At 39.6% G+C, this 16,346-nt stretch overlaps 1 protein-coding gene across 1 annotated transcript; it reads left to right on the top strand.

Annotated features, from left to right (window-relative positions):
- Nucleotides 1-711: 711 nt before the first annotated feature.
- LOC131197936 (vomeronasal type-2 receptor 26-like) lies at nucleotides 712-6,610 on the top strand. The gene is made up of 3 exons (XM_058182440.1): nucleotides 712-1,206; nucleotides 4,677-4,803; nucleotides 5,709-6,610. Exons 1-3 carry the CDS (start codon nucleotides 712-714, stop codon nucleotides 6,608-6,610), a joined length of 1,524 nt encoding a protein of 507 aa, XP_058038423.1.
- Nucleotides 6,611-16,346: the final 9,736 nt, after the last annotated feature.

The following is a 16,346-nucleotide window of genomic DNA, read 5'->3' as shown; positions in this document are numbered from 1 at the left end:
GAAAAGTTTCCAGAATCTCAGAAGTGGAGCTGTAGAAGGTTCGTTTCTCTAGTTAACTCATTTGCAACCAACACTTCCATTTCCCCACCTTTCTCTAATGGCAAGTAGAAAAGACGAAGCACGTAGCTGCCAAAGTTTCATTCTTGACACTGATAATCAGAGGTTCAATGCTGCTGAACTCTACATGATCAACTTATTAAAAAAAACTGATTAAATTGAAACATTAATTAAATTAAATTAATTTCAGTTAATATTATGTAGCATATTAATAAGTGGTATTTAATACAGTTATATTAAAATACACCAAAGACCTACCATTTACTGTGTGACTGGTATTTTTCATCACCTTGTTTGTTTTAGGTTGCATATAGTTCTGTCCCAGAGACCGGTAGCATCACCCAAAGTCATTTCTTTTACTGGATGCTCCCAAAGGCCGATCATCAATATCATGGACTTCTCCAGCTCTTTTTACATTTTGACTGGACCTGGATTGGGATGTTGTACCTTAATATTGGCAACATAGCTGAGAACTTGCTGAGGAACGTTATTCCCATGTTTTCCAGAAGTGGGATCTGTTTTGAATTTGTAGAAAAAATATCAAGTGAATTTCTCAGTGAGGATGAGAAGACAATGCATACATCATACAACATTTTAAGTATTGTTTTTAAGAGTACAGCTAAAATAGTGCTGTTTCTGGGGGGATTTCAGAGTATGCTAAATTTAAGGGCTTTGCTCAGACTGTCAGAATATAATGAGATGCCATATAACCCCAAGGTTTGGTTTATGACAGCGGAGGTAGACTTCTCATCCCTTCCTTTCCAAAGATATTGGGATCTTAATTTCATCCATGGCTCTATAACGCTTGCAGTACATTCAAAACAAGTGTCAGCTTTCCAGAAATTTGTTCGGACGAGAAGCCCAATTTTAGATAAGGAAGATGGATTTCTAATTCAGTTTTGGCAACAGATGTTTAACTGTTTGCTCCAAGGTTCCGTCACAGATGAAGAGGATGTCAATATCTGCACTGGGGAGGAGAAACTAGAGACTCTTCCTGTATCTGTGTTTGAAACCAGCATGACTGCCCACAGCTACAGTATCTACAATGCTATCTACGCAATTGCACATGCTTTGAATGCCATGTATTCTTTCCAAGGGCAACAAAGAAGAATGACGAGGGAGAATTTCCTTAGTCAGCAGTCATGGAGGGTAAGGAGAATAATTTGAACATTCCACTAAGTATAGTGAAGCAGTAACATAGGATATGTATCAGCCTTTTCATTTTTGAGCTGCTGAGGTATGTAGTGACCTCTAGTAATTTTCACTATTTAGGTCCAATGAAATTATGTATTAAATCATGTATTAAAATGGTAGCCCAATACTCTTACCTATTAGATCTGAATTCTACAATCTGAATTATTATTATTTTTTTTTAGAAATAAGGTAATTCTACATTTTGAAGGTTATTCTCATAAATGACTTGGTCATTCGTCTAAGAACAAAATCCAATATGCTTTCCCATAAGACATTTATAATAATCTTGCAGCAATCAGCATATAGGAAGCAAATTTAGGTATACGTTAAAGGGATATATGGTTTAATAAAAACGATTACAATTTAAAAATGGGAATTTAACTTTTAAGATTTGTTTCTGCCTGTATGAATTACCACTCAAAACTCTGTGTGTTTGTGTCTGTGTCTTTATCGGTGTCTCTGTGTTGCTCATCACACTTTCAACTTTTTTTCTAGAAAATAATTTGTCTATTTTAACCATCAAGACTGTTCTACCACTTATAGAACACGTCATACGAATTTTCTCTATGTATAATATTCAGCTCCAGGGATTTGTCCAGGTACTCACTAGAATAGTGACTCAAAGGTGCATGTCCACACACACAGAGAGAGAGAGAGCTGCATGAACACATGCAGAGAAAGAGTGAGAGTGGGGAGAGAGACACACACAGAGAAAAAACATTCATAACAATTTTTTTTCCCCTTGAAATGCCAATTATTGCTACCATAATCAAATTCAATATGCATTTTATCATATTGAATTTGACCTTTTCAGATTCTGATTATTTATTTATTTATTTATTTATTTATTTTTGTCACAACAATATACATAAGCATCACACAAAATGGTTATATAGTATATAAACATATATATGAGGAAATATGAGCAAGTATAAGCATATATGTATAAGAATAAAAAACAATAGGACAGGAACGGTAGGCAGGTTTGTGCTCTTATGCACGCCCCTTATAGTCCTTTTAGGAATGGAGTGAGATCAATAGTAGAAAGTTTTTGGTTAAAGCTTTTGGGATTATGAGAAGAGACCACAGAGTCAGGTAATGTGTTCCAAGCACTGATAACTCTGTTACAGAAGTCATATTTTCTGCAATCTAGATTGAAGCGGTTAACATTAAGTTTAAATCTGTTGGTTGCTCTTGTATTATTGCAATTGAAGCTGAAGCAGTCTTTAACAGGAAAGACATTACAATAGATGATTCTACGAGTTAAATTTAGGTCTTGTCGAAGGCGACGGAGTTCTAAGTTTTCTAAACCTAGGATTTCAAGTCTGGTGGGATAAGGTATTTTGTTGTTTTCAGAGGAGTGGAGAACTCTTCTTGTAAAATATTTCTGGACACGTTCAATTGTATTGATGTCAGAAATGTGGTGAGGGTTCCAGACAGGTGAGCTGTATTCAAGGATTGGCCTAGCAAATGTTTTATATGCTCTGGTTAGTAGTGTAGAAGCTATGCAAGATTAGGTTTACAACTCTTAGAGCCTTTTTTGCTGTGTAGTTGCAGTGGGCTTTGGCACTTAGGTCATTGGATATGAAAACTCCAAGGTCTTTAACAGGGTGGGGGTCATCTGTAAGGTAATTAATATTAGTGCAACAACTTATTCAATATTCAATAACAAGGCAAGAAGTAGAAGGGTAAACTTAAGCTTATTTTTTCTGTTTGACCCAGACATTCAGGAGATTATTTATTATTGTGTTGACTCTTATAAGTTTTCTATTTTTGATAAATAGTTAGACTTCCTTAATGATGTATTATATCATCTTTATAAGATTGATTTTTTTTTTCAATATATGGCATTATTCTTCTCATAAGAAAAAAAATATATTGTTTCAGAGGTGTATTGTTCATTTCTGTAAGTATAAATATTTCACAAGTCATATTATTGAACTATTAAATATTTTAATTGCTGAGTTATTATTAGCATGTTTTGAAAGAGAACTTTAGCTACTGACTGTCCTACAAATATATATGTTTTCATTTCCTTCACTGCTGTTTAGCTCCACCGCTTTCTACAAAGTATATCTTTTAACAACAGTGCTGGAGAAAAAATTTCTTTTGACCAGAATGGTGAACTGCTGGCAGGATTTGACATCATAAACTGGATCACCTTCTCAAACCAGACCTTTCTCAGAAAGATAGTTGGAAAGATAGACCCATCAGCAACCACTGACAAATGTTTGATTATTGATGAACATGAGGTGGTTTGGCCCAGCTGGTTTAATCAGGTAGAGTCCTGTTGCACTTCTTTCCACTGTCCCAAAAGTGTTATACAGCTCAAACTTTATTGTGAATGGCCCAGATACTGTAGACAGACATGTGGATTGGTTTTTTGCTTGTGAAGCTTGTGCTCAGGGTAATTATGTGGAAAACAATGAGTCCTTCAGAAAGACAGGAATGGTTTATGATCCGCTTCTTTCTTAGTTTTTAGTAATGGAAAGACTTGAGGAATTATGGTGCAAGTTCATATTCCGGCACCATTATAATCCATTCATCCAATGAATGTTAATACATTTCCTGGATAAGAAAGAAAACTGTTCACTATCTGTGGCCCCATTGCAAATAACAGAGAATTTGGCTCACAAAATTTAATTCATTGTAGGGTACCAAACTCTGTACAATCCCATTTGCAAACTGTTGGATTAAAAAAAAATGCATACTGACCAACAAATGCAACAATACAGTAAATTAATTTCCTAAGACTCAGTCTGTTCCTACACAACCCATCAGGTTGCCATCAGGTTGGAAACATGGCAAACATGAGTTCTAGTTCCATCTTAGAGAAAAAGCCAGTTGGATGAGCTTTGACCAGTTACCTTTTCTCAACCTTAGAAAGGAAGCAGTGGCAAACCAATTCTTCAAGTCTTGCCAAGAAAACTGCAGGGACTTGTCCAAGTAATTTCTGTGAACAGGACGCAATTAAATAGAAGGAAAAAAAAAGAAATCCTATTTTATACTGCAGTATTCTAAAAAGGTGGCAGATTTTTTTTTTTTGTTTACATTTATATCCCGCCCATCTCCGAAGATTCAGGGTGGCTTACAGTGTATAAGGCAATAGTCTCATTCTATTTGCATATTTTTTTTTTACAAAGTCAACTTATTGCCCCCCCAACAATCTAGGTCCTCATTTTACCTACCTTTTAAAGGATGGAAGGCTGAGTCAACCTTGGGCTGGGCTTGAACCTTCAGTAATTGCAGGCTACTGTGTTCTAATAACAGGCTCTTAACAGCCTGAGCTATCCCGGCCCCTTGAATCAATGGTTCTCCTTGAATCAATGGTTCAACCTGCCAACTGAAGATATTTCCAGATCTCCAGTCTTTAAAAAGTTATATTCTCTCTGTTGAGCCATCTTTTTCTTTTCTTTTCTGGAAAGGAACGTCCTCTTTCACTTTGTAATGAGAAGTGCAAGCCAGGTTACCGCAAGACCAAGATCGAAGGGCGATCGTTTTGTTGTTATAACTGCACTCGGTGCCCAGAGGGAAAGATCACAAATCAGATAGGTAAGCGATCCCATGAAATACATCGGCTGTATCTGAACATTTGGATATCAAAGTACTGTATGTTCAACTGACTTAAGATTCTTCTTAAAATTTCTTTCAATTTTTCAAAAAAGCAATAAAATAAAATAAAATAAAAATCCACCTCAAAATGTTGTTTTATGTAGTTTCTCTGTTTCCTCTCTATTGAGATCTACATGAATTATTAAAATACTAGCTGGATACCCATGCTCTGCTATGAAACTAAGTGATAGGGCTTGATAAATTGACAGGTACAGCTTGAAAACTAATGACTAGTTATGATTGGCCTCTCCTCTCCCCTTCTCTCCCTCAGGCTTGCCCCACAGAAGCCTCTCCTATCTTATCCCCTTCTCTCCCTTTCAGGTGGGTAGTAGACTGTCTAAACTCCCAGCCTTCAGGCTGGATGAGTCACAGGCTACCCATGCCCACACCCAAGTGGCAGTTGGCACAGAGTTCTTTTCAGATGGGGAAGGGGAACATCTAACTCCTTAGCATCAGAGTATGTTAATAATAATATAAGAAATACTAATGATCTGATGGTCATTTCAAAAATCCTTTCTTAACAAGTACCTAGAAACCAAGAGGAACATATGTGCCAAATTTCAAATTTGTACGTTTTATGATTCTGGAGATTTTGTGATGATGTGTGAGTGGTATTTTGCTTTTATATATATGGATTGCTATCTCATTTCAATGTGTGAAGTGAAAAAAAAAAGGAAATAAAAATGGACAGTTTATTACTTATTAAGAAAATCTGTTGTAACAAATCATACCATGAGATAAATTTGCAACACATTTACCAGTATTTATTTTTTTAAATCTGAAATACTAAACAGGGAGGGCTCAAAAATATATCCTGATTTAACTTTCGATATTTCATTTATCAGATCTAAATGACTGTTTCCAATGCCCAGAAGATCAATATCCAAACAACAAGCAGGATTTATGCATGCCAAAGGATATAAGTTACTTAACTTATGAAGAGTCTTTGGGGACCAGTTTAGTGACCCTGGCACTTGTGCTTTCCTTTATCACAATATTGGTGCTAGGAATCTTCAGGAAGTATCACAACACTCCCATCATCAAAGCCAACAACCGCAGCCTCTCCTATACCCTCCTCCTCTCCCTCCTCCTCTCCTTTCTTTGCTCTCTGCTTTTCATTGGTCAACCAATGAAGGTGACTTGCCTCCTTCGACAGACTTCTTTTGGGATCATCTTCACTGTGGCTGTTTCTTGTATGTTGGCCAAAACTGTCGTTGTGGTGTTTGCATTCATGGCCACCAAGCCAGGATCAAGGATGAGGACATGGGTTGGGAAAAGTCTAGCCCTTTCCATTGTTCTCTCCTGCTCCTTTATTCAATTTCTTCTTTGTACTGTATGGTTAGCAACCTCACCCCCTTTCCCAGACATGGATAAACACTCCTTCATTTCTGAAATTGTTGTGGAATGCAATGAAGGGTCAGATATCATGTTTTATAGTGTTTTATCTTTTATGGGTTTCCTGGCTATTGTTAGTTTTATTGCAGCTTTCCTAGCTAGGAAGTTACCAGATACTTTCCAGGAAACCAAATCTATCACATTCAGCATGCTGGTTTTTTGTAGTGTCTGGTTGTCCTTTGTCCCAGCCTACGTGAGCACCAAAGGCAAATATATGGTAGCTGTGGAGATCTTCTCCCTCCTGGCCTCTAGCACTGGGCTTCTGGCTTGTGTCTTTTTCCCCAAATGCTACATTATCATCATGAGGCCCCATCTGAATAAAAAGGAGCATCTCATAAAGATAATTAGTTAAGCAATCTTGCCTTTTGTCTTTGTCCAACATGGGAATAGCCCAAGAGAGATAAATCCCTTGAGGCATCAATTTTGAGAGGTACATTAAAAATCAGATAGCCAATTTTCATGGTGCTTGGAATAGATCCACAACATCAGCCAAAGATGTAACTATTATGCATTGAGGTTTGCAGCAATTGGTTGTATTTAGATAAGACTCTGAATCAAATAAACCTAGTTCATCAGTTGGTGCAATAGTACATGAGGAAATCATGAATATGGATATAGACTCTGATTTACAGCAGGTGGGATAAGGAAAATGTGGCTATCATGGCATAATTAGAAGAATTTGAAGTAATCCTGGCTGAAATCATACAGTTCATTCTTTAGGGTCTGTACTTAGCTGAACATGGTTTAAATACCAAGTTTATTCACAACATTTGACTTTAAATCCTTTTTTTTTTTAATCCTACAGCTTTTCTTGCAACAAGTCATTCTGTTAATCTATGGTTCCTGTATAGACAATAAATCTTTTAATAGTGGGTTTTCAGAAGAATGGAATTGTTGAAATAAAATCGAAACAAAAGGAATTGTGAGAGAATGTAGTCTGGATTCCCAGGAGGGAATGAGTGCATTCTAGAAAAGTAAGAGAAAAATCAATTCAGATTGTTTGTGTGACAGATAAAGGGTAAAGACAGCTCCTCTTTAATAGTTCCCAGGGCATATGCTTTATGGGGACGGCAGTTTGCCTTACTTTGGCAAGATTCTGTCTATAAGTAAGGAACATTAAAAATATTTTAAAAATTTGCTTGGAAAAAATTATATGCTTTTCTTAATTTTTGGAGTCTGACAGGAATGTGTCACAGCTTTGAAGGTGTAACCTGTTGAATATCTTAGTACAGGGGTCTCCAACCTTGGTCCCTTTAAGACTTGTGGACTTCAACTCCCAGAGTCCCTCAGCCAGGAAACCAAATCCATCACATTCAGCATGCTGGTATTTTGCAGCGTGTGGCTGTCATTTGTCCCTGCGTACATCAGCACCAAAGGAAAATACATAGTGGCTGTGGAGATTTTCTGTATCTTGGCTTCCAGTGCTGGGCTCTTGGCTTGTGTGTTTTTCCTCAAATGTTACATTATTATAGTGAGACCTGATTTTAACAAACGAGAGCAATTAATAAAAAGAGGACATTGACAAATATTGTCAGAAATTTTTAGTCCACCCCCACACTAGTGGAAATATTATTAATCAGCTTGTAATGAATCCTATCACACAGTAATTTGAGATTTACTTCAAAAGAATTAATTATTTCTTAGTAGAAGCAGTTGGAGATAAAGTGATATAAATAGTGTTTTAGCTGGTGAAGTGGTAGATAAGGAACTTATGAATGTGGATATAGACTCTGCATTGAGGCAGCTACAATAAGCAAAATGTGTTTTTGGCACATTTAATAATTAGCACAGTTTTTTTTTTTTATTTGCATTTATATCCCGCCCTTCTCCGAAGACTCAGGGCGGCTTACATTATGTCAAGCAATAGTCTTCATCCATTTGTATATTATATACAAAGTCAACTTATTGCCCCCAACAATCTGGGTTCTCATTTTACCTACCTTATAAAGGATGGAAGGCTGAGTCAACCTTGGGCCTGGTGGGACTTGAACCTGCAGTAATAGCAAGCAGCTGCTGTTAATAACAGACTGTCTTACCAGTCTGAGCCACAGAGGCCCACAGTTGGAAGTAATCCTGGCTGAAATCATAGAGTTCATTCTTTACAGTCTGTATTTAGGTGAGCATGGTTTAAAAGCAAAGTTTATCCACAGTATTTACAGGCAAATGCCAAAAATCCTGAAATACAAGTAAGATTTTTTTAGAAAATTATACACTATGACAGGGCATCTTTAACACCTCCATTTGCAGTATGTTTGACTTTAAATATTTTCTTTTTATAGTGCAGTTTTTCTTGCAGCAAGTCTTTCTGCTAATATTCAGGTATAGGTCTTACAGAGACAATCTTTTAATAGTAGGTTTTCAGATGAATGGAATTGTTGAAATGAAATTGAAACAAAAGGAATTGTGAGGAAATGTAGTGCAGATTCTCAGGAGGGAAGGAGTGCATTGCTGAGAAGCCAGTGACAACTCATTTCAGATTGTGTGAGACATTAAGGGTAAAGATAGCTCTTCCTTAATAGTTCCCAGAGTATATGCTTTACGGGGATGGCTGTTTGCTTCAGTTTGGCAAGATTTCATGTTACAAATTCTGTTTACATATAGCACCACAGAGCAAAGAAAGATTACAGTCACCGTGTGCTTTACTGCTCAACTGTTTTAACTGTAATGAGAAGGAAACTCTTCTTAAAACAAAAGAACATAGAGTATATACCATAGATCCAAACTTGTAAACATGGGCATCTACTGGCTGCATACTATTTTAGCTGTTGCATAGAAAAACATTCCAACAATGAATTCCAATCCTTTATCTATAAATAAGAAACCATAAATAAATCTGCTTAGAAAAATCACAACATGGGATTTTTGGAGCCTGACAAGAATGTGCCTTAGCCTTGGAGGTACAGCCTTTTGAATATTGTATAACATTCCAATGGCAACTCAGTCTTCTTCCTGGCATAAAACTGTCCCCTCCTTTTCATCTATTTCATTGTTCTCTGGAAAAAAAGGAGACATCAGAGTGGAAACTAACCCAAAGACCATTACTTATATATATGCATGCTTTTATCATCTAGTTTTCCATATGTATGCCTTCCATATGTATGCCTATCATTTTCTGCTCCTTTCCTGAAAGATAAAATATCAATTCACCCCCTTTTGTTTGGAAGAGTGTGTCACACTGCAGCACATTTGGATAATTCTGTATTCTGATCTGGCAGAAGCAACTCTGCCTTTGTGTAGCTTACTTCTTCAATATCAGCAACAGACTAACTTTTAGGTGGAATTGCCATCCTGTATTTACTATGTATAGGGACGTGGTGGCTCAGGGGCTAGGACGTTGAGCTTGTCGATCGAAAGGTCGGCAGCTCAGCGGTTCAAATCCCTAGTGCTTCCGTGTAACAGGGTGAGCTTCCGTTACTTGTCCCAGCTTCTGCCAACCTAGCAATTTTGAAAGCACATAAAAATGAAAGTAGAAAAAATAGGGTCCATCTTTGGTGGGAAAGTAACAGCGTTCCTTGTACCTCTGACATTGAGTCATGACGACCACATGACCACGGAGATGTCTTTGGACAGCGCTGGCTCTTTGGCTTTGAAACGAAGATGAGCACCGCCCCCTAGAGTCGGCAACGACTAGCACGTATGTGCGAAGGGAACCTTTACCTTTATTTACTATGTGTCTGATGTACAATCCAGTTGTTGCATCTTATTATTATTCAGGTTTGCTGACTGTGCTTGACAGAAGCCTATTTTACACATCAGAATTAGACTTTCTGCTAAGAAGTTTTAGACTGTTGTAGACAAATAGGTTGCATTGCCACTGAAAATAAGAATTACAAAAATAATTAGGTTAAAATTTTAAGAGGCTTGATAGAACAAACAGGAATTGAAACATCTAGTGCATATATAGTTACACTTTTTTAAGGAGGTTCCATGCCATGATAAATGTACTGGCATTATATTTCTTTTTTATATTCCTGTAGCTTTTATTTCAGAGGACAGAGCAAGCAAAATGCAGAGATTCTGTATCATAATGAATTGTCTATAGCTGTGTTCATCTATAAAATAGATCTCAATAAACATAAATACTGAGATATCAAATATTCCAATGTTTCAAAATTAATACATTCCTTTTATATTGGGTGTGTGTGTGTGTGTGTGTGTGTGTGTGTGTGTGTGTGTGTGTGTTTGTATCACTCACTTCGCCCAGGATGGAGATAGCTAGCTGGGTTTCATCAGCATATTGGTGATACCTCAGCCTCCTCCATCAGAGGAGCTAACCAGAGCATACAAAACATTTGCAAGACTCATTCTTGAATACAGCTCACCTGTCTGGAACCCATACCACAACTCTGACATTAATACAATTGAACGAGTCCAGAAATATTTTACAAGAAGAGTCCTCCGCTCCTCTGTAAACAACAAAATACCTTATACCTCCAGACTTGAAATCCTGGGATTAGAAAACTTAGAACTCCGCCGACTCAGACATGACCTGTGTTTAACACACAGAATCATCTATTGCAAGTCCTTCCTGTTAAAGACTACTTCAGCTTCAATCGCAATAATACAAGAGCAACCAATAGATTTAAACTCAATGTTAACCGTTTCAATCTTGATTGCAGAAAATATGACTTCTGTAACAGAGTTATCGGTGCTTGGAACACACTATCTGACTCTGTGGTCTCTTCTGAAACCCCCAAAATCTTTAACCAAAAACTGTCTACCATTGACCTCACCCCATTCCTAAGAGGACTATAATGGGCGTGCATAAGTGCACAAAAGTGCCTACCGTTCCTGTCCTATTGTTTTCTTTCATTATATGTGCTTATATATAATGTTGTGACAAAATAAAATAAATAAATAAAATAGAAAGGTTGGTATGAGCTGTAGTGGGGCAATGGTTAGAGTGCAGTACTGCAAGCTACTTCTGCTGACTGCCAGCTGACTGCAGTTTGACAGTTCAAGTTTCAACAGGTTCAAGGTTGACTCAGCCTTCCATCCTTCCGAGGTGGGTAAAATGAGGACCCAGATTGTTGGGTGTTATATGCTGACCCTGTAAACCACTTAAAAAGATTTATAAAGCACCATAAAGCTGTACATAAGTCTAAGTGCTATTGCTATTTTACAAATTGCATTCAGCCATATTGCAGCTTATTTTATGGTAATGGGTTACAAATCAAACAGGCAATATGACTTCAGCCACACCTACCTTCTCAAGCAACAGAGTCAATTAAAATGACCAATTTACAAGTAGGCTAAGATAATAGCAGAGAAAACTTGCAATTCAGGGGGATGTTGTTTCCAAACACACAATGTCAGCCTCCACTCAAATCCTCACATCCTTTTGTACTCTTTATATTCAGTAGTTAGATTGCATGGGGTTTTATGTGTAATGTAAATAGCTCATGAATTCAGTTTAAGTAGAGAGGGCCCTTTAAGAGTGTCGTCTGACATAGTTTGAATTCAACAGGAATGTTAGAGCATGCGCTTTCAACGGACATTACATTTCTGAGATGATTGACAGCCAGAGACGTGCGGAAGAAGATTACCACGGGGGCCGAGAAGGAGCTGGCATTGGACCAAACCTGCTGACCTCTTGAGGGGAGAAGAGACTAACAATGGGATATGGAATGTTAGCCATATTTTGTCTCAGATTCAACTTTACACCGCTGCAGTCACGATGTATTTAGTAAAAGTACTTTTCTTTATTTGCAAATGAAGTCAAGGTGTATTCTTTCCTAAATATAATCAGAGGCAGCCTGACACACAGGTTCAGATATAATTCTTAACATCTTATAAAAGGGTAGGGGAGTATCCCATTGACATGTTAGACATTCCAATCTAGTAGTACATTATTATAGTCAATTATAAAGAATATTCATATATTCCCTCAATAAACTGCTGGGGCCTCTTGTGGCTCAGACCGTTAAGACAGTCTGTTATTAACACAGCTGCTTGCAATTACTGCAGGTTCTAGTCCCACAAGGCCCAAGGTTGACTCAGCCTTCCATCCTTTATAAGGTAGGTAAAATGAGGACCCAGATTGTTGGGGGCAATAAGCTGACTTTGTATATAAATATACAAATAGGATGAAGACTATTGCTAACATAGTGTAAGCCACCCTGAGTCTTCGGAGAAGGGCGGGATATAAATGTAAATAAATTTTAAAAAAATATGGCAATGACTGGAACATAATGCATTGATATTTATATAAGACCTTCGCTTAAGGTTCAGAAAAGTCACAATCTGGTTATACTTCTTTATCATGGAGCCATGAAACTTGTTTCAATAAAGTACCAAACCAGCATTGTCTGATAATGAAGAGCTAAATAGGAATAAACATTTTTAGAATTGGAATCAGAAAGCCCAGTTCTGTAGAATAGAATTGGAGGTTTCAAACATCTCATATTTGGCCTAGTTTTTACTTGCATAGAACCCTGGAATTCTCTTCCCTCTACAGAACTTCTTTCCAATGGGAAAAATTCTTTTCACACTACAAGCGTGCTGCTCCAAATATTTCAGTTGTTGCTATTGCGGGACCTAGTGTCAATACATCCTTTCCCAACCCAATCACCCTGTCTCTCTCTAAGATAGCTATAAGACAGTGATGGTTAATCTTCTTGGTGCCAAGTGTATAGTGACCAGACGTCCCGCTTTTTAATAATTTGTCCCGCGTACCGCGGCATTTCAAAAAAGTCCCGATTTTTTTAAACATTTTTTTTTAAAAAAATCCCACCTTCAGACGCAGACTCCATTCACTCCTATTCTGAAAATGGGAGGTGACAACGCAAGAGGAGGAAGAGGAGGCGGAGAAGGGGGAGTGGCGGAGAAGGGGGCATGAGATTGCCCGCTCTCGCGGGAGCGGGCAGAGGAGAGACGCCGCTTGACTTCGCCAGCTGGAGGCTGCCTGGAAGAGCCGAGAGGAGAGCCAAGGAGAGCCGAGCCTGCCTGGAAGAGCCGAGAAGCAGCAGCCGCTCCTCCTCCTTCAGCCAGGTGGCAAGACTTAGCGCGCATGCTCAGCGCCCCCCCCCCCCCCGTCAATGGTGTCCCGCTTTGCCATCGCTGAAATCTGGTTACTTTAGCCGAGTGCCCAAAGCACAAGCGTGCATGTGCGAATGCACATGTGTGTGCCCAAATCCCCAAAATGCAAATGTCTCATCTAGTTTGCTGAAGTCACAACTTGGACTCCTGTCTGCCCTGAGAAACCTCGAAGGAATTTGGCATAGCTGCAGAGGCTTCGTTGCCATGCCTGATACGGATTTCCTAGACCCGGTCATCGGAGGGGGAGTGGGGCACAACAATGGCTCTCTTCGCCACCACTGCTATAAGAGTTTCAGTGTATGAATCAGGGTGGGTTTCAAAACCTGTCACTACTGGTTTGCTCGTGGGTATGTGCACGATTCTGCATGCATACACCATTTCTACACAGAAGCATCTGGAGATGCTTCACAGAAGCTGCTACCGGTTCGCCCAATCTAGGGTGAACCAGTAGCAACCCACTACTGGTTTGAATGGCAGGTAACTAAAAGAGTTGAAAAGCTACTTCATAATTCTCTTTATTTACAAACAGAATTGTATCACTTTTTGAAAAAATAAATTACCTTCTTGCATGAAAGAAAGAAAGAAAGAAAGAAAGAAAGAAAGAAAGAAAGAAAGAAAGAAAGAAAGAAAGAAAGAAAGGACCCTTATGATTCATTGGTATGACAGAAAAGAATATCCTGAATTTTCAGATTCCATTTTTTCAGAGGAATTTCCAGCTTAGCAACAAATATAACTTCCGTTATTGAAACTCATTAAGATACATCCTGTATATCACAGAAATGTACACATATGAACATATATACATTCATACACACACACACACACACACACACACACACACACACACACGACACCCTCATCAATATGAAAGGAATAGAGTAATTTTGAAACATTGGAATATATGTTTATTGAGCTTATTTTATAGTTTAACACAACTATAGACAAATGCAACCGAAGGCCTTTTAATTAGGAAATAATAAAGACATCCTTCCATTCATTGATCATTATGATACAGCAGGGGTCATCAACCTTTCGGACCTCAGGGACCACTAAATTCATAATTTTAAATCCCACGGACCACTAATATGATCTGCCTAATGACCATCTGGGTGGGTGTGGCTAGGTGGTCATGTGACTGGGTGGGTGTGGCCAACTCGATGTCACTCACATCAAGGGGCGCCTCACCAGCCTCTACTCGCCCCTCCCATTCTGGCCACTCCTCCCCTCCCCACCCAACTCCTTAGGGCCTCAACATGAAGCAGTTGCTGGACCTAAGCAGCCACCATGAGAAAGACTTGGGCAAATATCACAGTTCAAATTGGATCTGGCCGTGAAGGAGGCTTAGCAGAAGCACCTCACTGAGGACTAGGAGCATAGGCTTTCCAAGCAGAGGGAAGACCTGTGGGAGTGCAAGGCCAGGTACCTGGAGGCTCAGTGGGCTAAGATGGTCAGCCAGTTCCAGGCCATGATGCAGTCCCACTGGAAAAAGGCCCTCCAGCTCTTCGTCACCAGCAGCACTTCTCTCCAGCCTTCGCCCAAAGCCCCACACCAGGAGGCTGAAGCAGACCCCAAGTCGGAATTTCTTCCCCCCCTTCAACCCGCACAAAAAGACCCAGAAGGGGGAGAGTCTCTGCAGCAACACAAACGTTTTTTGCATGTATTCAGCCCAGGGGCCGTAGTTTGAGGACCCCTGATTTAGTGCAATATAAAAAATGCAAATAATTTTTCAGTGAACCACCAAAATTTTCTTGTGGACCACAGTTGGTGATCACTGTGATACAGAATCTCTTCATTTTGCTTGCTGTCCCTCCAAAGCATTTAGGCTGTGAGCTAGAAACTCAAGAGCTAGAAATAATGAGGGTTTGACGTAGCTCTTCAGGTTGAGCAAGCCAAATTAGGTAAACAAATTTAGGCAGGACATGAAATCGAAACTCTTGACACCGATATTATTTACTTACCCAGGGCACTGTAGAGATTTCCTACTTTCCTACTACCTGTGTTTCCCCAAAAATAAGACCCTGTCTTATTATTATTTTTGGCCTTCAAAAGAGGCACCGGGCCTTATTTTCTGAGGATGTCTCACCTCACAATGGCAGCACCTACACCCCCGGCCAGCAGGAGCCTGTGTGGCTGCTGCCAGCCTACGTCTGCGGCCATTTGCTGCCACTTGCGCATTGTTATGTCCTCCTCACCTCCGTCCGAACAATGGCTTAATTACCGGCTCTTATCAGCTCTGGCAGCAAAAGAGCCAGTGTCTGCCAAGAGCCCTCGTTAGCTGCCAAGATGCTGGTGAGTCACAAACTTCAGCTCTACTCAATCCGTGGATTTGCCTGATACAAAGAGAGACACCAGCTCTTGCTGCCTTTTATATCCTGTGGGGTGTGGGTCCGTGACTCAGCACTTCCTAGGTCTGCCCCTCCCCTGTTTCTGTCATTCCCTTCTCTCCTGCCTATGAAACCTGCGATTGAGCCAAGCCTGATTGCTGTCTGTAATGTATCTTTAAAAGTTTTGGCGGGAATTAGCACATTGCTGATTGGTTGAAACCACCGGCTGAAACATATATAAAGAGAGGTTTTCCTCAGTACTGGTTGCTGGGTTCACTGTATATTAAAGAGCTGTTGTCACTACCCTGGTCTCCTGCCTCGTTATTGCCCAAACTTAACACTGGCGACGAGGATGGGATCCTGAGGCTAAAAGCACCAGGAAAGAGCTGAACGCACTACGAGGACCGAACCCAGCAAAATTCAGGGCGGAACGCAGCGATGGCCAGCTACACACCGCCCGCGCCGTTTGACCCATCCAAGGAGAAATGGGGGACATACATGACCCGTTTCGAGAGTTTCCTCGAGGCGAACGAACTGCAAGGAGTTCCAGACAACAGAAAAAGGGCGTATTTCCTGAGCCACTGCGGTCCCGAGGTCATCGACATCGCAGAAGCCCTGGCAGAGCCAACGCCGGTACAATCGGTATCGTGGCAAACTCTGCAGAACCTATTGAAGAACCATTTCGCGCCAACACCGTCCAAATATGTGCAGCGTTTTGAATTTGGA

Source organism: Ahaetulla prasina, chromosome 4 (assembly GCF_028640845.1).
Source record: "Ahaetulla prasina isolate Xishuangbanna chromosome 4, ASM2864084v1, whole genome shotgun sequence".
Classification (NCBI taxonomy): domain Eukaryota; kingdom Metazoa; phylum Chordata; class Lepidosauria; order Squamata; family Colubridae; genus Ahaetulla; species Ahaetulla prasina.
The sequence above is the reverse complement of the archived record's forward strand: the minus strand, read 5'-3'. Positions and strand labels throughout refer to the sequence as shown.

Bases quoted from the DNA above. Each gene is read 5' to 3' on its own strand.
- LOC131197936 (XM_058182440.1), top strand. From the start codon at position 712: ATGCTAAATTTAAGGGCTTTGCTCAGACTGTCAGAATATAATGAGATG. The intron at 1,207-4,676 runs GTAAGGAGAATA...TTTTCTGGAAAG, and splicing joins TTAGTCAGCAGTCATGGAGG to GAACGTCCTCTTTCACTTTG. The intron at 4,804-5,708 runs GTAAGCGATCCC...TTCATTTATCAG, and splicing joins AAAGATCACAAATCAGATAG to ATCTAAATGACTGTTTCCAA.